Raw genomic sequence first — 20,127 nt, forward strand, 5'->3', positions numbered from 1 at the left:
GTAGAGTGGTGGATGCCGGGGGCTGGGGGAAGGAGGGGAAGGGAAGTTAGTGTTTCACGGATACAAAGTTCCAGTGTGGGATGAAGAAAAAGTTCTGGAGACGGATGGTGGTGACGGCTGTACGACAGCGGGTTGTACACCGAACGATGGCAAAAACGGGAAAGTTTTATGCGTGATTTGCCACAAAAAGAAGAAAGAAAAAGATCGAAGGGTCGTTCCCGCACTGCCTTGCAGGCAGCTTAGAAAGCGAGCTCTCGGCCCGCACCTCTACTGTGAGTGCACCTCCCTTGCTCCTGGCGTCTTTGCAAGGACAAGTCTGTTTACAACCCAGCCGGCTGTGAAGCGGCACGCGCCAGCCCATCTAAAGCACGCGTCATGTTATGCCGATGGATCCGTAGAAAGAAAAAATTTCACTTCCATCTGGATTTTCACGCACATCACGACCTGCAAACCGATATGCTCGGCCCGGCTGTGTTCTCTGTTGCAAGCCAGGGGAGGGCAGGGTCACAGTGGCAGGAAGGGGCGGTGGGACCGGACCGATGCTCGGCCTGAACTGGCCAGTGATTTCTGGGCCGTGACACCGGCACAAACACGCACGTGGCCCTTAACCAAACTCCTCAGAATGAAAATACACAGGCTTTTTCTCCTTTCGTTTAGAGAAGGTGGAAGGAAGGGAAAAGTTAGGGATTGAACTTTTCACAAAGGAAAACTAAGATTTTTTTTTTTCTCCTTCTGAGAAACTTATACTTACCGTCTTGTTCCTATGGCCAAATCATTTCTAGTAGTCCTTAGTTTACCGAGTTACAGAAAGATCGGGTCAAATCTTGGAATCACAGAATTCTTGCACAGCCAACAATATCAGGAGTACGTTCTAAAGACAGAGAAGCTGAACCACTTGGTTTCAGAATAATCAAATTCACTTAAGGAACGTGGCAAATGTATCACATGATAACCCAGGACTCGGAACACATTCAATGTGGCAGAATTTCAGAAAAACACACTGGTTAGGATTTAAATCTCGAAAAGAAAAAGACAATTGTTGCTATGCCACCCCACAAGTCAGCGTGAAGCAGAGCTCGGGAGACAGACCTTTCATTTTATGAAAATGTGCATTTTCATAGGACCATGGAACTAACACACTTCACGGGTCCTTTTTGCTACAACTATTTTAAGTGTTATCACCCGCTTGACCTGAATCCAAACGAATCAAAACGAGAAAAGAAAAAGAAAGGAGGACACAAAATGAACAGACCATAACTTTATTGGAGATTGACTCTGCTACAATTATTACAAAAGGAAACAACTAAAGGGAACTGGGACCCATAAGGTGCACTGCGTATTTCTGCAGCATGGTGACCGTATGAATGAATTACATCATGTTCCTTAAAAACAGCTGCAGCATGTGATGGTGAATATGTTATTGTCAATCAAATCATGTTAGTTTTTCTCGATTTTAGTCATTTTCCTTCACTCTATTTACAGCAGAAAAAGCCAGAGATTCTACTTGGGGTTCACCTTTGCATTTCCGCTATGTAACCCTGCTGATGCAGTGAATTCTGAGTGCCTCTGTAGGATTTAAAGTGTCTGTGGTTGATGTCCGAATGAAAATGGACTAGGGGGAAAAAAAAAAAAAGACCAATCAATCAATGACTAAAATATATTTACAAGTTAGTTCTGAAAGACCATTTTCACTGCGAGTGGAGAATACAACAGTCTCGATGTAAATTCCCGTGATATTGCTAACCAGGGTCTCCAACAACTGTTAAAAGATCACTTCAATATTCTTGGTCTTAAACATATCTTAGAAACTTCTCATGTACAATATAAAATAAAGAAATTTATTTGGAAAGAACTGAATTCCCGAAAAGTAATCAGTGGCTGAAAAAATAGACCTATTCAAATGCAATCAAAACGACCGTACAGGTTGATGGACGCGACACGAGTCTCTCTTGCGCAGAGAGCACGGGCTGGGTTGAGGGCTCCGACATTAATTTCAGATGCAGTTTAAATAAAGGTATCCAGGGTCTCAGTTTGGTGGCTTAACTTTTGTGTGAAAGGATTCGGTACCCTAGCAGAGGAAGGTAGAAGGTTTGAAATCAACCGGGCCTGAAGACGGAACGAACCGTGGTCGGTCTGCGTTTCGACGCTTCTCTGCACCCCGCAGTCCCCGCAGAGCACCCCGGGCGGGGGGAGAAGGATGGCAAAGAGCCCACTGCTGGGTGAGCGGTCGCATCTGGGAACTGAACCCACAGAAGCAAAGCGGCCTCAAGTCTCTTGCTCTTTAGGCAGGGCAGTCTGAATCTCTCTGAGGGCCAGCTATTATTAAGAATGTTAAAATATTAGTATTTTTAAGAGATAATTACAGGAGTGTTAGAGGTCATTCTAGATTTCATCACTTCACATGACGTTAAAGGAAAACCGAAAAAGAAAAAAAAAAGAGTAACACATACGTTTAAAACATACTTAAGAGTTCAGTGAACAGATCTCTGTCATACACAAACAGTAAGAAATGCCACAGACCAAAAAAAAAAAAAAAAAAAATGACCTATTTAAGTTGTGCGAGTATATGACACATTGCAGGCATTATAATCATCTTTTTCAAATCCGGCAAATCAAAACAGCAGCGAGGCCAAACCACATTTTTTTTTTTCTTCCTCTCCGTGAAGCAGATTTTCCTTGAAATGAGGTAAAGCATGGTACCAAGTGCAAGGCTTCTCTGTGCTACACGAACAGAACGGAGGGGGGACAAAGCTATTACAAAACGCAGCATAGTTAGGACCGTGGAAAGGAGATCACGAGAGAAAGGAAAAAATCTGTACAACGAAGGTTCGTCCCCACTAACCTCCACACAATCATCGGAAGGAGCTTCTGCAGCTGCTTCTTCAGGACACCCCCCGACCCCCCGCCCTGCCCCGCACACACGTGCCCGTGGTGCCCCCCCCCACCCCCCCCAGTGCCCTCGGCTCGCGGGGCTTCCGTTACATTCGCTCTCACAGTGCAATCACAGGAACAAAGGGATGACACACGCGGGTGGCAAGTGGGGCGACAGAGAGTGATTTTCCTCCTTAATCAATGGATGCAAAACATTTCAACAAGCTAAACTGGGGGTCGGGGGGGTGGACTTTACAGCATTAAAAATCAGCAGCACGAAAGCGTTCGTAACCCAGCTCATTTGTCTAACTCGAGTTTTTATTTTTTGACTTCGTAAACCAGGGGATCACAGACTCCGTCCGAGTGTGAGTCACAGATCAAAATTAGCTATCTGTCTCCAACAACAGAAAAATGGAATAGCGAAAGGTTGCTGTTGAGAAAACATTTTGAATGGTAGCAGGAAATTTGAACCCCTGAGAATGTATGACCTAATCGTATCCGAGTCTGAACTTTTTAGTTTTAACAAAAAATACTCTTCTTAAGGTTACAAAATATATTGAGGCATTTTTCTCCCAACGGGAATTGTAACTGTGAAACAATCTGGTTTTGGTGCCAGGAGGCGAGAGAATCCCTTAACGCTGGGATTAGTGCATTAGACGCAATGCAAAGCCCTGGGCTCCCGGCATCAGGTAGTTTATAAATTAAGAAGAGACTTGTGATAGAACGTTATCACAAAATCACCCTCACAAGTACAATTCACATCCAGCCTTACTTGTCAATTATACACGTTTACAGTTAATATAATTCAAGAGTTGCTTGGTGTTCACTTGCTAGGAGATCTGACACTGAGGTTTTCTTTTAAAAAACCGAATAGAAAGCGAAGGTTCCAAATCGGAAAGAAGTATTTTCAAAAGGAGTCTACCCAAATCAATTTGCTCAAAGACACACTGAATAATTTAGATCGCAATTGAAATTTAAGACCGGAGACAACGAATAACATTGGAGAAGCTTAACATCCCCCTCCAACTCAGGTCTCCTTAGAAAGTGGAGCTGACCGTTTTCCCTGCGCACGCGTGCAGAGAGAGGTGTTTCTCTGGGGGGTGGGTGGGTGGGTGGGTGGTGCAGGTAAAGCAAGAAATACAGTATCTGAGTGTATTTGAAAACAAAAACGCAGCATTACATGAAGCATCAAGTTCAGGATGGAAAACATTAGACACCTCTGCTCGGCTCTCTTAAACTTCAAGCATAATTAACAGAGCAAATTGCAGCAAACCTCTACTGGTGTGTCGGTGGGAGTGCAGGACTGACCCGCAGCTTTTCAAAAGGTAAATTAAGAGGTATTATAGTTACAGTGCAAAAAAAAAAAAAAAAAAAATTAAAATTTCAAGCATAATACATAAACATAGCACCAAACACGGGAAAAATGCATGCAAAAGAAAAGAAAAACTGAGGTATTTAAGTGAAGAGTGCCTACAGGTCTAATTAAAGAAACTTCGGCAAATGCCTAAAAATGTTTTTTTTTTTCCTTTTTTTTTTCCTTTTTCCAAAGATGGAAAGAATGAGTTTATCTAAATGAATGACCTAAATCACAGATGTATCAAAATTACGGCAGTTTATCACAAACGTTACACTTCCATGGCATTAACAGCACGGCTTTGGTAGGTGAGATCTGCATGCAACACTGTGAAAAGTACAGTAAGACATTGACGTGAAAAGAGACTAACGGTAAAGGTGCTTTGTTTTGCTTCTTTAAATAAGTAACCAATCACTTATAAAATCTGCAGCATATTTTAGGTGTGATATGTCTAAAGGTTATCTTGTTAGAGCAACAGCCTACAGGGCAAAACCGTTTGCCACAATTTCCATCAGTGGAGCTACCTAGCAGGAGGTTTTTAGTAAAACTGGGTATTTAGCCAAAGATCCTTTTTATTATGGTGCTTAGAAAAAATCCAGAGACTACATATCTATTCTGGTTTTCAAGATGCCTTCAGGACACATACGACAGAAACGTTAATATAATCCTGTAATAAGTCACAACCACACTAGTGAGTTGCAAGTATCACACGGTCTCGACATCTTAAATGCATAATAAAATGAAGGGAATGTAAAATAGTTTGTTCCAAAAGGATCGGAAATCAAAAGGACATCCATGACGGCTTTACTTTTAAGGCGAGAACCTTTTTCTATGCAAGACTACGTGGCATGAGAAAACGAAAATCTGATTCACCAACGTGCCAGCCAACGTTAATGAAAAATCTGTCCCTTACTATCTATTAAGTGCAACGGCGACCAGGAGACATCGTCTTACACGACAGGGCATGGAAAGAAAGGACGGTGCGGGCACTCTTCTCCTCTGGCAGACCGCACCATTCTCCTGGGTGCATGGGCCACCGGGGGACCCGTGCCGGCGCCCACGCTGAGGAGGGGAGGACGCCCCACGGAATCCAGGGGCGTCTCAGCTGTAAAGCTCCTTGGCCTCCTACCACTAAGCGAAGCTGACAGAAATGAAACTAGGTTAACACAAAAACAAAAACAAAAACAAAAACCCCAAACAAAAAGAGAACTGCCGATAATTATTTTGAACACTTGCCAAATGTCATCATTAAAGCACTCTTGTGATCTGAACAAAGCGGAAGTGAGGAAAGAAGACGAGATTGTGTTTGCGCAAAAAACTAAAACTACAGTTAGCTCCAAAATTTTTATACATATGTTAAATGTTTTATTCTGGAATCTAGCTTGTTATCAAACAACCTTTAAATTCTGCCTTCGATTCATTCCGCTCACTACCGACTTGAAATCACCCTTGTCAATTTCAATGGTTTTCCCCTTAATTCTGCTTTTTTGTGTTTTTCACTTTAAAAAGGGGCTTCAGCTGTTGGGAACCTGAGGTTGATTGGCTTTGAGGCTGCGGAGGGCTCTTCTTGCTGCCGCGGACTTGGCAATCCTGTAGCTTCGGCCGACGCCTTTAAATTTCCCCTTCCCCACCACTTCCACCGTGACTCTGACCTTGCCGTCGTACGTTCTCTCAGCCGGGCTGCGAAGAAACCAAACAGCTTGTATCAGAAGTCAGAACTATTTATTATGATTGTCAATCAGCACTGAGCACGCACTCGGGGGGGGGGGGGGGGTGTGCAAGCCGACAGCACACAAGGAAACGTGCAGCGCACGGGGGCGCGGACCCCGACAGACGGGGCTGCGTCTCGCTTTTAACGCGGCGTTACTCTATGAAAGCAAAAGGGGAAGTCAATCAGACCACAAATATAAAGTGCAGAGCGCATGCCCCAGTGTAAACATTTTTCAGAATCATTAGTTTATGACATCTCTGACAACTCCCACCCCCCCCCCCCCCCGCCACCCTCGTTTTCAAGCAACTTAATTTTTTCCATGCACGTTCTGCCTTACCTAAATTTGGCAGTTTCTGGTTCCATTTCAAGCAATTCTCGCACAGGGGAGCGGGGCACATTTGCCGAAAATTTTTCTGTAATCAAAACGAAAGAACAGCGTGCGTGATATCCTTGTCATTCTTTTTTAAGGATGATTTTGTTTCTTTCCGAGGGGAGCGAACGGTACCTATCAGCGGCCGCATCATAGGATAGTACACCTGCCAGACCATCTCCAGGGACATCCCACTATCCATGTAAATGGCACCAGCGAGTGACTCGAAAATGTCCCCCATGGCCTTTGGAACTTCAATATCCTCTTCTTTCTCTTCGTCCTCCTCAGACCTCCTGAGCTATTTACACAGAGAAAAGTGATGTGTAAGCAAAAAGACCATCTTTAAAGGCGTTCCACAGAAGTGCGTTTCTTTTCTCAGCTAGGACTCTTACTGTACCTTTAACAAGGGTAATACCACCAACCATTTGGGGCAACCGCCTACTACACTGTAACAGGTTCTTCATAAACATTATCTTACCTAAAAAGAAGATTTTTCCAACTTCTCAAAGAAAAAAACAAAAACAAAAACAACTCCCTTCCCCATTCAGTATTATTCTATACTCGGCAAAGGGAAAAAAGAGTACTTCTAAATGAAAACAAAATCAACGTTAACACAAAATTAGAAATAGTTAATGAACGTATGAAAAAAATTTTCAAATCCACTCTTCATCAAAGAACTTCATCTTAAAACATTTCTACCCCCTAGCGGCTTGGCAAGGATTAGGCAGAATACTAATCCGTACAGCACGGGCAAGGGTTGTGTAAGTTACTTTGGGGAGTAGAAGTTACCACTTTTGGCCAGGGAAATTCTACTAGAAGACAGATTTCTCCAAGCTCCCTTTTTATTAAACCCCTTAGTACGCACTGCCTATTAAGAGTACCTGACACGTGTTCAAATTAATGTAATGAAAAATTATGAATATGCTAATGCCTTTTAAAAGTTCAAAATTCTTTGAACAGTAATTCCATCTCTAGGAATTTATCTGAAAAAGGTACTGGATATATTTGCCACACCTATGTTTATTAAAAGCCCTAAGTAAAAACAACTTAAATATCTAGGCACAACGGACTGTTTAAATACATGCCATTAGAGCTATATCGACTACTGTGCAGCTACTGAAAGTTGCAATGCCGCTGGATACACGGAAAGGTGTCCTCAACACATTAAGTGAAAAAAACACATTGTGGTACACTATGCATCATATAATGGCACTTGATAGTTCATGTATGTTTATGTTTACACGCATTGGCAATAAAACATCACAGACCGTTAGCGCTGGTTATTTCTAAGGCAGCATATTCGCGTAACTTTAATCTTCCTTTTGCTTATTTGTATTTTATAAAATAAACACAAATTACTTGTGAGAAACAAAAAAAGAGGTGAGGTTTTTTTTAAATTTCTAGATGGACTGTTTAGCCACACAGAGCTCTATATAAACCACTTGTAATGCTGACTCTTGGGAAAACAAGATACTTACTGTTGGTACATCATGGTTTTGAGGTAGAAAGGAATTTTAAAACTTACTGAGTTTAATTCTCTCCGTTCACAAAAGAAGAAACCGAGGCCCGGAGAGGTGGAGAGACTTTAAGATCCAACAGGAAGTCAGAAAAGCCAGACCACTGACATTTCTAATCACTTTTTATGACTCCTAATACATACGTCTATGTAAACAAAGGTCAGGAAAAGAGGGGACACGACAGAACTGGCGTGGCCCACTGTCATCAAAAACGGCTGAAATCGAAGTTTGGCCGGTGCCTCAAATTCTAAGCTTAGACGCTTCTGAAGAACGAGACCAGAAGTCCTACTGGGAACACAGGAGCTGGTCCAACTCGGACCATTCACCCCGGACGAGTACCCGCCGGGGAACGTGGATTCCCCTTCGGCACACGCTCTGTAGTGTTTACAGGGTCTGACACTTCCCTTGCGGCCACACCTCCAATTTCTTTCACCGCGAGTCAAAGGAAATGCACTGCTCCCCAGCCGAGGCTTGGGGCAATTAAAAGAAGGGAAGGTGCAGATCACCGAAGGAACAATTAAAACGGCCACCAGAATGCCACACACATTTCCTGCCTCCTTACAAGAAATCTACAAAAGTAAGAGAAACAAAGGAATCGGGACGTGGAGAACAGGACCCGAGAGTGCTCTCCTGGGTACACACAGGCATGCGGAAGGATGGCAGCGAAGGATCAGAGGGGAAAGATGGAGGTGAGATCCTTTGCTACAAACTCCAAAACAGCCCGGAACACATTACAATGAGCTCCATGACGGAAGAACCTCGGGCTGAACTCAGGCCAGAAGCCTCTCACATGCCACCGGCTAAAATCTCAGAAGGCTGGTTTTTAAGTGAGTTCTCCTATTTCAAGCAGCAGCAGCAGCAGAACAGACACACGTTTGTGACGCTTACCTGACAAAGCATCAGCGAACCTTTCTGACCCCTTGGAACAAGCAAAGGCAGAATAAACCGCACGAGCCCTAAGGTCCACGCTGGCTTGGGCAGGGGAAGCCGGGGCGGCCCGATCCGACCCGGCCCCAGGCCCCGGCCGCTTCCCTCCCCCGAAGGTCCGCGCTGCGGCCCCGCGGGCGCGGTCAAGGGTAAAGGGCCGACGGGAGCGCGCGCGGCGCGCGGCTGTGACCTCCGTCCGGAGACGGGAGCGCCCGCGGTGGCGCCTCACTCACCTCCGAGTCCATGCCCTGCATCTCGTTCTTCTCCAGCTGGAACTGCACGAAGTCGTCGATGACGTGGAAGAGCTCGGGGGAGACGGCTTTGAAGTACTTGTGGTAGTCGTACTTGACCGCCAGCGACGCGAAGATGGTGTTGTTGACCAGCGCGGACCGCAGGTCGGTCAGGACGCCCGGGGAGTGCTGCCGCGGGTCTTCGTAAAGGTGCTTGGTTATGAGGTAGTCCAAAATCGCATCTCCCAGGAACTCCAGGCGCTGGTAACAATCTGCGGGCGGCCCAGGGCGCAGCCGTCAGCTCGCGCCTTCCCACATGGTAACCCGCAGCGCGCGAGCGGCCCCAGACCCACCGCAGCCGGGCCTGGCGGGCTTCGCGAAGTTCATGCATCCGCTCCAGTGACAAGCCGTGGGACGTGCCACACTTACTAAAGCCTCTGGCAATTCAATCTGGCCAAGAAAGCGTATTTCGTATCTATAAACTGGGGGTCCTAAAAGCCTACGGTGGCCCAAAGAGCGCTGTGCGAGCGGACCCACACTGGCCGGGGGGGGCCCCAGCAGGGCGCCCCCCCCCCCCACCACCCGGGGGGCACAGGGCTGGCCAGGCGGGTGCTGAGCGCCACCGAAGCGGCGGCAGCCTCGGTCCCGCGCCGGCGGTCTGGGGCCAGTCATGCCCTGCCCCACGCACCCCTCTGCCCCGCCTGCTCCCCCCCCCCCCCCCCCCCCCCCCCCCCCGCGCACTTCGTGCTCCCGGCGCTGATCCCCGCGCACCCCGTGTTCCCCACGCTCTGAGCCCGTGCAACCCCGAACCCTGCGCTCTGCCCCCGTGTAACTCTCACACAGTGTGCTCTTTGCCTGCGCACCCCGCGCTCTGGCCCCACTCCGGAGTGTGTACTCGGCCGCCCTGCCTCTCCACTCCTGGGTCACAACAGCCACCCGGGAGGCCAGCCAGTATACTAGAAAACCCCCTTCTCTGCCTGCGCAAGAACTGCGGAGTTTGACCCGAACAAGGGGCCGGAGAAAGGAGAGGTGAGGCCGTGCGCAAAGACCCGAGGCACCACGGGTCGGCTGCCCACACCGGAGAAGGCCCCCAGCCTGGGGCCGGCACCCCTATCTCCTCACCATGCCCAGCAGGACCCGCGCAAGCCAGGAGGCTGGGGCAGGGACAGATGGGGCAGCGCGTCCCGGACACCTGGAGCTCCGAGGCAGGGCCCCTCACTCCGCAGAGGGCAGGAGGGACCATCGGCTTCTGCACAAAGAGAAACAGCCCTCCGTGCTGTCGGTCCTTCCAGTTCAGGGCCAGATCGGTTTTTACTTTTTGGCTTTGCACTTTTCTGATCATCTTAACCTTTATTGTTTTCCTTAATACAGACCCTCTACTCTGCTCTGGGATTCCAGATTCAAGCACTTACTACTCGAATACAGAAAAAAGTACACAGGCTTTTCACAAGCTGAAGCTGACAACAGTTCCAGGCACCTAATCTCCCTTCTAATCTGATGGCCCGGGCGCCTACTAAATAGAAGAGGAAAACCTGGGGCGCAGTGCCGAGTGGGAGACGGCAGCAAGAGCAAGAGCAAGGGCAATGAGGCCCTCCCCGAAGAAGTTCCTTTTCATCGGCTCATCTTTAGATCCAAAGGGACCTGAAGAAAGGGAGGGGCCTTTCCGTTCAGGAAGAACCATAAAAAGATGTGACAGTTCATCCAGAATGTATGGATGAATCACGAACCAAAACCAGCACTGAACAGGCAGCAGAGAGCCACCGGGGGAAGATTCAAATGGGAAAAACACAACAGAATACGAAGGCTCAAACTCCCCTGTGCGGCACGTCTACGCGAGCGCGTAAGGAGGGCCAGGCCGCCAGCTGCCAAGGATAAGGCGCAGGGCTCCCGGAAAGCAGAGGAAAATAAAGCCGCCTTCGTTTTTCTCTTGCTCCCTCCCTCCCTCCACCGTGCACGTTAAGCACCAAGCCTGTACATGCGTAGGATGCTTTTCTCTAACGGGGCCCAAATAACGCAGTTAACGCAAGGCGGCCGTTTCAGGGAAACGGAGTGCGGGCTGGGGCTTCTTACCAGTGATAGTATTGTAGTGGTAGGAGGCGTGCGTAAAAGCTTGCAGAAGGTAAGCCTTGTTCTTGAACCTGTAGTTGATTTTCTTCTCAAAATTCTCAAAACCCGATATCAGGTGGTTCAGTGTTTTATCTGCGTCCGGATGATCAAACATGCATCGCGGTGGAATCTTCAAACAACCGTACTCCAAGTCTTTCAGGACGGAGGAGCGCGGGCCGGCCACCGAGGCGGCGGCCCGGCTCCCTGAAAGGGCCTTTTGTTGGCCGTTGAAATTCTCCCTGGCGGGGCACATGGCCTTTTCCCGATCAGTCCTTTTAATTACCGGGAGCACCTTGAGCCCCAAGGAGCAGAGGAACAGCTGGGCAGCCCTCTCCCCGCAGCTGGTCAAATAGCAGCCCAGCAGGGCCTCCACACAGTCGGCTATGCTTTTGTCCGCGATGCACTGCTCGGTGTGCAAGTCGTAAGAGATGGACTGTTTCCCTGTGTCGACGCCACAGTTCTCTTCCGACGGATTCCAGAACCCCACCACAAAGTCATCCTCTTCGACGGCTTTGCTGGGATCCAGGTAGCACATGGCATCCCAAGAGCTATAGTCGAAGTCCTCGAAATCGGAGGAGAATGGCATGCTGCCCAAGGAGGCTTTTTTGGGCATTTTCCATTCGTATGCAGAATCAGTGGCTGAGAGAGGAGAAAGAGAAATTTTCTTTACGAAAGCTCCCGATCCCATTAGCATGTTATCTATGAATTTGATATGTTCCTGATCATACTCCAGGAAATCGTCTTCGTCGTCGGCGTCCTCCTTTGGAACCTTCCACGTCAGATCCTCCCCCTCCTCGTCGTCCTCCTCAAAGTCCTGGTCCAGTTTGCCATTAGCCAACATGCAGTCTTTTGTCTGAAACGACGGGGAATGGGGAAGGAGGGGAGACATAGCTGCTGTTTTTAAAAGGGTCTGAAACTCAATAAAAGCAAGGGTTGTGGATAATTTCAAATGACAACCACAAATACTAAAAGGCAACTTTAAAATCACGGCCATTTGTTTTCAATTAACATAAAATAAGTTATTTAATCATATAAACAAAGTGAAACATGTTCTTTGAATGTTCATTTTCTAAGTTATAAAATGACCTTTAGCCAGTATGAAGCTTTAAGTTAAGGATTTCTGTACGTGGATATAAAGTTAAAATTAATGTCCGCGAGGCACGACTGCAGCTAAGGAGGCTTACTCCAGCAGACACACAATAAAAGCACTCACGTGCCGATCACAGAGGTCTTCGATTTTGCTGACAAAGTTTTAAAATGTTTCGAAAAGATTTTCAAATGAATAAAATTAAAGTCCAGATGCAGAGAAAGCATTATCTGTGCAATGAAGAGTATAAATATACGAAAGAAGATCGACTGCTTTAAAAATCTGTAGAATATTAAAAATGGGCAACAGGGATTCATGGGAAAGTCTGTCCCCGCTTTCCACTGCAAATCAAAGTGCATTTGCTATAATGTAAAACTAGATTGCTCTGCTTGAAAACTAGAAGTGATCACTGAACTAAGCTACGAATTTGGGAAATTATGCTTTTCCCCTCCACCGTGCTACAGTAATCAGAGGAACAGATTATAGCATAACTGACAAAAACAGAAGAAAAGTTAGACTAACATGAAACACAACAATCCAATTTCTGTCAGAAGATCTTTGCTAATTCCGATTTCTTTGGCAAAAGCTTATTTGTGAATGACAACCTTAATAATGGGCTAGGATTCAGTAATGATGTAACTTTTTTGCAATGCTAAGAGATGCCAAATTTCTGTTGCGCAAGAAATAAAAAAAAATAAAATAAAAAGACTTTCCTTTCCTTCGGGGCGAAAGGCAGGAGAGTTTGCTTCAATTTTGATAGCAACAACTTTCCAGAGATTTCCTGACAAAAGTTTTCAAACCTCGTCAAGTATTTTTTAAATACTGCAAATATTTCATTTTAAATCGGACTCAAAAGGGACAGTGTAGTTGTTTGAAAATAAAGACGAGTAGTGAGCCAATGTAGATATGTATGTGTCTACAACAACATACCTGAATGTTTTTTGTTTTTTTTTTTTTAATAAAAAATGTTTATAAAACGTTTTCAAGGTTACGGAAGAATATGAGAAGAAACTATAGTGGCAGACCTCTAGGAACTACTTCCTGCAAAAAGCCCTGTACTCTTCCGAGGTAACATGAGCTGTTTTGACTACTGTTTGGTCCTTGCACTAAAAAAAGGCAAACTGCCATTAAAACAAAAAATCAGAGTGAAAAACCGTTTCATTAAATAGAATCTTCGTATATCTTCAGTAAGATGCTCCCATAGTCTGAAATTGGCAATATACACACACCAACCCCAAAGACTGGGTTTTATCACAAAGCAAAGTTCTTTAATGCCTCTGGGTTTCAGTTTCTCTATCTGCGAAATAGCAGGGTCCGACCTCCCTAAATAAGAACACTTCAGGCTCTTCAGAAAAATGCCAGCATAAAACTCTTTTCGCTTCCAGTTCAAGTCAACCTTCTACCTGAGTTATTACCTTCTGCACTCGCATGCAAAGGTTTCTCTTAAACCTACGTGGGGAGGAGCGAGGCGGGTGAAGCAGGAATGCACACGCTCTCCTGTGTCTGTTTCAGTAAGCGTAAATTACTAAGTGAAAATACGAACAGGATCTTTAATATATTCCAAAAGTCACGGTGCCAGGTCATCTGAAATGTTAAGGAAAATAAGAAATGTCTGTTCTAACTTAAAACAAAATTTTTTTTAATCAAAAGGACTTGTCAATGTCACCTTGATGCTAATTTTTTTTAAAGAGCTGATTATATTATGAAACTACTTACAAGGCAGAATAATTATCACTGGAATGTTTTTCATAGAGATGCAATATTTTCTCTAACGTTCTCAAAATCTACATATTTTCCTCTAAGGTTCCACCCATTTCTAAATCAGGAACGAATATAATTTTTCTAACCCAACTTGCATTAAAATATTCTGATGCTTTTCCAGAGGAGGTCAATTTCTGTAAGACACTGAAATCATCTCAAATACTGCACAAGTTAAAAATATGCTCAATGAAGAGATAAAAATCAAAACAGGGTCGCAGAGCATCAGGCCTGGAAATATTTGAGCCCAGGAACCGGGACGTGCGTGTCAGAAAGAAGACGTGCAGAGCACATATTTAGGAGGCATAATCTGTGAAAGAAACGGTATTCTCAGCGTTGGCCTGGAGGAAAAATGAAGTAACAACGATCTAGTTTCTCATTAATGCAAAATAAATGTCCAAGAAAGCAAAGTGCCAGAGAGATCGCCTTTGATTTTGGAAGAGGTGCTCTCGTTCCCCAGCCGCCCACCACGGGGAGGGACCGACCGCTCTGCCGGCTCACGAGCCCTCTGAGGTGCCCTCTGGTGGCCTTCAAGACGAGACAAAATGAAGCCGCTGCAGCTAATACTTGGTCGTCTCAAGTCCCTGGCAAAATTTAAACTGTTTCCAAAAAACTACAACCTTTAGGATCTTTTTTTTTTTTTTTTTAGTTCACTAGAGAAGGCCTAGTCCTCACTGAGAAATCCCTGAACTACAAAGCAAGACTTTACTGAAATTAATGACTTCATAGATAGGAGATCACAGACCACTGGAGAGTTATTTTATTGAACAGAGCTAAGGGTCTGTCCTCACTTGTAATACAGGGTAACATAGTGAAATATTATGGAGTTTTGTTTTCTTCTTTTTCAGAGTCGCAACATCATATACCTCTGGAAAAGGAAGATGATAGAATTGTCCCCCCGCCTCAAAAATATCTAACACTGTTTCTGAATTCAATGAAGAGACAGTCTCCTTAGAGAAATTAACACATCAAATTCCTACTCTATTACAAATATGCCACGGAAAAGAAACAAAAAATTAAGAGAACAAAATTCTCCCCGTTCACCAAAGTAGAAGTCCTTCCAGTTACCAAAAACTTACCATTTCATCTTTTTCCCATTTATCTGTATTACTTTTGTCTTGGTTTACTACATAACCAGGAGGAAGCCAATTCACAGGGGGATCAAATATGGACACCACCATGCGGCTGGGCAGTCCCTTCTTTTTTCCAAGCCGATACAGATTACAGTTGCTGACCTTTAGCAGAAAAAACGTGTAAGACACTTATCCATAAATGCCCACTGCTGGAGTTCACACCAGGCAAATAAACACATTTTTAGTTAAATGTTGTTCGTATCACCACAACTGGTCATCAATTATAGAGAACGTACAGGTTTTCTGCCTATTCACGGTAAGAAATTTTACGTGCCCGTGTATTCTACAACCTTTAGTGTCGTTAGATGAATACTTCTGGATATAAAAACGCAGATCAGAAAAAACTAATACGCAAATTCCCTATAAAGTCAGAACAAACAATTCACACAATTTCAAACTTTAAAAAAAAAAAACACAACCTGATGATATCAAATGCAAACTGCCAACTGGGACTATCAGAATAGAAAAGAATCCCTGTAAAGCATCTAAGGTGTCACAATATTCGTAATGAAATAAATGGGGGGAAATGCCACAGACTCTAGCTATGTAAGTGGAAACTGGCACTGAGTAAATGGAGCTAAAATCATTTTATACTCCTAAGCCACAAATGACATTTTTGTTCAATCATTTTAAAACACAGCAAAGGGTAATAACTCCATGTTTATTCACATCAATAAAACAGCTTCATTGTTTGCCCTGTGCTGTGTTTTTCCTACAGACCCCATGTCCTCCCTAACTCACTCACTCGTTAACATTTCTACCTAGAAACGTCTAGTAAAAACTTGGAAACAAGGATCTAGAACGGTCCACACCATATGCATTTTCTATAAACCAGGTTCCTTTCTACGTAAGTACTTCACGAGCCCTTTCTCTGGGGAACTCGGGACCACTGAACGGGTACCCACATCCCTGAGAGAACAGTCAGAAAACTGAGGGACTGCTAATCCCTGCAGGCGACACAGCTGGGGGCGGGGGGGGGGGGGGGGGACCGGTGTCTGCAGGTGACACTCACTACGCGAGGCACACTGTCAGAAACGTAAGGGCTCTGATAAACGCTAGCATCCTTTTCCAGAGTCGGAGAATCACAGCATCACAGCCGGCAACAGGAGGACGAAGACGGCGATCCCATCCACTCAGACGGCACGGGTGGCGGGACGGAACAGGAAGAAAGAACTAGAGGCCATTCGACAAGCGGGGGGAGGGCCGTGAGAGAGGAACGACAGCGGGGGTGCGTGCGTGGAGTCCGCGCGAAGACCGGCGAGGGGCTCAGGCCCGGTCAGGACACCAGACCGGGCTGAGGGAATAACGATGATCTCTCCTGGAAGCAAGGAGCCAAGGCTGTCCGGGCAGACGCAGAGATGCTATTTCGGAAACGTACGCTGATTTCTTCCTTACCTAACAGAGTACATGTGCTAACGCTTTATACCGATTCTCAGCCTCTGATGTTTTGTTCCTACAACCACCTTCTTGGTGACCCCATTTGTTCTGACAGCCTCGATTATCACTCTCGTGAAGACTATTCGCCCACGCCGTAGTTCAGTCCTAAATTCTCAACGATCCCAACGTTTCACTTCATTTTCCACGAGGTCCGAAAACCCTAATCCTCACCCCGATTCCTCCATTTGTGCTCCTCCCACCAAGAGCGCCGCCACGGCCCCAGCCTACACGAGGGCACCCCGGCATCACGGCTCTCTCTGCCCCCCAATCACACGGAGGGGCAGTGAGAAGGGCGGCGGAAGGAACGGGTTCTCGCTTCCGACGCCCTCCCGACTGGCAAGTTAAGTAACCCTACGCCAACCAAAAGCAACCTCTCCAGGCAGGAGTCTCCCCACCTGCAAGATGGAGGCGTGTTATCCAGCCCCCAGGGGCTCAGTGAGAAGAGTAAACGAGGTCTGTAAAATGCTCAGTGTAGTGTCCGGTGTTACAGAGTGACATCGGAGGTAGGGGAGTGTGACGGTGAAGAGCACGGTCTCTGAAGCCGCACTGTCTGGGCTCCGCCACGTACTTGCCACGTGACCCTGGGGCAAGCTAACACCTCCTGCCTCAGGATCCTCGTCTACAGAAGAGGGATAATAAAAGTGTATACAATTATACATAAAATCTAAAAAATGTAATAAAAGTGGGGCGCCTGGGTGGCTCTGTCGGTCGAGCGTCCGACTTCGGCTCAGGTCATGATCTCGCGGTTCGTGGGTTTGAGTCCCGCGTCGGGCTCTGTGCTGACAGCTCGGAGCCCGGAGCCTGCTTCGGATTCTGTGTCTCCCCTTCTGTCTGCCCCTCCCCTGCTCGTGCTCTATCTCTGTTTCTCAATAATAAATAAACATTAAACATTTTTTTTAAATGTAATAAAAGTATGCAGAATTTAATTAGGCGACTGATATAACACATAAGGCTGCAAAAGTAGCGTCTGGCTGGAGGAAACGCTTAGGAAGCGTGAGCTTCAACTCTCATTCCCCCCGAACTACTACTCGCCTCGGTCCTGTCCTCACTGCTGGAACTCGAGAACCATCCCCTACTCTGCTTGCTTACACTCTGCAAAAGCCCAGCCGATCGCCCCGCTCGGTCTGGCTTTGCGCTTGGACTCAGGCCGCACTCTGCCACCAGAGCGATCACGTTACAAGCAGCGCTTCCAGAACGGGAAGAGTCCCTGACGCGAAAAGTGCCCCCGACATCCAAACACGCGCAAACTCCTGGGCCCAGCCTTGAACATCTTCCACGACAGAGCTTCCCACACCTGCCCTTTTACCCCTTCCTCTGCCTGCTGCCACAGTTGGGTCACTGAGTGCTGCCGACGCGCCCTGCCGTCTGTTCACTGTTTACACACTAGGTGCCAGTGCACCTCCTCCATGAATGCCTTCTCCTCCCAGCGACGGTCCTTCTCTCTGAGCGTCCGGGGCAACGAGCAGCTTTGTAAGTTACACGTCAAGCACGGACGTGTTGCCCTGTGACACCTCTTTTATCATCGTTTAAACATTTTACCTTCGCCGCTTCCCTTCCTGAAATCTTGATTCCCGCTGGCGTGGGGTCACACCCTTCCTCTGGGCTCTCGGTCCCCTGCGTGCTCGGAGCTCAGGCGTCACCCCCTTTATGCCGGGGAGTCACCGAGCTCCCCTCCCTTCCTCACCCTCCAAAAACCCTGAAGACGAGCTCCTCCGCACAAGACCTGTGTTTTCTCCAGGTCCGGATGCCTTGTGTGCCAAGACGGCATTCTCCCAGATAAACTTTTCTCTCCACTGAAATTCAAGCGCGAGCACCCTCCCCCCCAAACAACCACGCCTCGTACCTCTTCACACCCCCTGGGGACCCAGCGAGCACACGTATTCTCGCAAACGGTCCCATCAGAGCTGAATTTCCATCCCTCCACAAGGCACACACAGATCAGCTGACGCCCCAAACCTTGGGGGCTTCATCAGGGAAAGGCAGCCTCCCGTCTGAGCGACCCCTCGTCCTCTGAAACCAGCCTGCGCGTGACCCCACGTCCTAGGCACGCCGAACGCTTACTCTGAGTGAGAAACACGGTACTTCTTACCTTTTTGCTTCTCATATAGGAAAGGCGGCCCTCGTGCGCGTCGGGGTAAGTGCAAAACAGGTACGTGGTGATGGCATGCTTTAGAAAGGAGTCACCAAGCATTTCAAGCCGCTCCAGGTTAAACCCATCGCTAGCATTTGAAAGGGTCAAAGCCTGCAGAATGAGTCCAGGGTTCGGGCCAAGAGTCCTCGAGGAGTAGCCGGGACAAGGGCTCTGCGCAGAAGCCCTCCCGTCCCGGGGCGCGGGAACAGCTTCGTTAGTACCGGGCGTCGTGGCCGCTGCGGGACTTCCATCTGAGGTAGATGTGTTAGCATTTCCATCAAGGTATTTGTTACTCAGGAGAGTACATTCATCGCTGGGCTTGGGCTGGTTCTCGTGACTGTATAAATTCTGAATGGGATATGAGGTAGTTGGTTGTACAGGTATTTCCTGCTTGTAGTAACTCAGCTGATTTCCTTGGCAAAAGTCTCTGTTAGCTAAATCGCAACCGCCATTGGCAAGGTTTTTATTGTACGAAAGACCGTTGGTCGCCGTGAGATCTGTCGAAGCTTCGATCTGGAGCTTACCGGGTGACTCACCGAAGAGCGTTCTGCAGTTCACAGACATTTGGTCGTGATTTTCTAGAGAGGAGGTTCTAATAGCACCTTGACGTGCAGCATTTTCAGGGACTACAATTGTGCTGTGCTTACAGTAATTATCGTTTTCAGCCCAAGAGGAGCTAGCAATTGAGATGAAGGATTTGCTGTCAATAGATTTCTTCCACCCGAAGTCTAGGTTGGGGTATCTGCAGAGACATTTTTACGACTTCGTCAGACCCTTCAAAAGGGCGAGGTTCAGAGCAAGAACAACGTCAACGACATAAATAAGCAAAATAACGATCCCTCCAAACGAGCTCCCACTTTGGAGGAGAAACAAGTCTCCGAGGCAGAAATCACCATATCGGAATTCTGCCCCGAGTACGTCAGGCAGCGGGACGTGGCTCCCTGCACCGCTTTAATCCGCCGCCCGACAGCAAGCGCGGGGTGGGGGCGACGTGCGGGGTTGGCAACGGGACCCGGAGCCACCGTCTGGGCTGGGATCCCAGGCCCTCCGGCTAACGAGCTCGTGATTTACGGAACCTCTCTGCGCCCCGGCTTCCCACACTCGGAAGAGGGCTGACCACTCCTACCCCACAGGGCTGTCCTAGTGATTAAATGACCCAAGACAGGCCACGGCATCCGAACCAGTGTTTGACGCCGAGGTAAGTACTCAGCAAATGCAGCTGTGACTACTACTATCCTGTTTTAAGATTCCTTAATCCCTGGAACCACTGTGGTCTCCACAATTGGGTAACCGAAATTAATCTGAGTGGTTAAGCCAATAATTTCCTTAGAACGCGGAAACTTTCCTAGCGGGAAGAGAAAAAGACAAGGAACATCTTGAGGCAATTGCCATTTAATAGAGACTTGATTTTACAGAAGAGGAAGTGGTCTTCCAATGTCAGCAGGGCAACAAAGAACTGTTTCCGTTTTCGCTCTGACCGCCATCACTGAAGGAG

The 20,127-nt window shown here is 47.1% G+C and overlaps 1 protein-coding gene across 4 annotated transcripts in view; it reads right to left on the reverse strand.

The window, feature by feature from the left end:
- Positions 1 to 4,466: 4,466 nt before the first annotated feature.
- DICER1 (dicer 1, ribonuclease III) overlaps positions 4,467 to 20,127 on the reverse strand; it is a 70,381-nt gene continuing 54,720 nt past the window's right edge. For 2 of the 4 annotated variants that reach the window (XM_042944205.1, XM_042944207.1), the window contains 7 exons: positions 18,591 to 19,374; positions 15,011 to 15,166; positions 11,051 to 11,939; positions 8,984 to 9,252; positions 6,442 to 6,604; positions 6,274 to 6,349; positions 4,467 to 5,905 (listed from right to left, as the gene is read on the reverse strand). In XM_042944205.1, coding sequence (XP_042800139.1) covers positions 5,740 to 5,905; positions 6,274 to 6,349; positions 6,442 to 6,604; positions 8,984 to 9,252; positions 11,051 to 11,939; positions 15,011 to 15,166; positions 18,591 to 19,374 — 2,503 coding nt within the window. In that variant the 3' untranslated portion in view covers positions 4,467 to 5,739. The remainder of the gene's footprint in view (positions 5,906 to 6,273; positions 6,350 to 6,441; positions 6,605 to 8,983; positions 9,253 to 11,050; positions 11,940 to 15,010; positions 15,167 to 18,590; positions 19,375 to 20,127) is intronic. The other 2 variants (XM_042944206.1, XM_042944208.1) reach the window with 2 other exon arrangements.

The sequence above is a fragment of the Panthera leo genome, chromosome B3 (genome assembly GCF_018350215.1).
Source record: "Panthera leo isolate Ple1 chromosome B3, P.leo_Ple1_pat1.1, whole genome shotgun sequence".
NCBI classification, from domain to species: Eukaryota; Metazoa; Chordata; class Mammalia; order Carnivora; family Felidae; genus Panthera; species Panthera leo.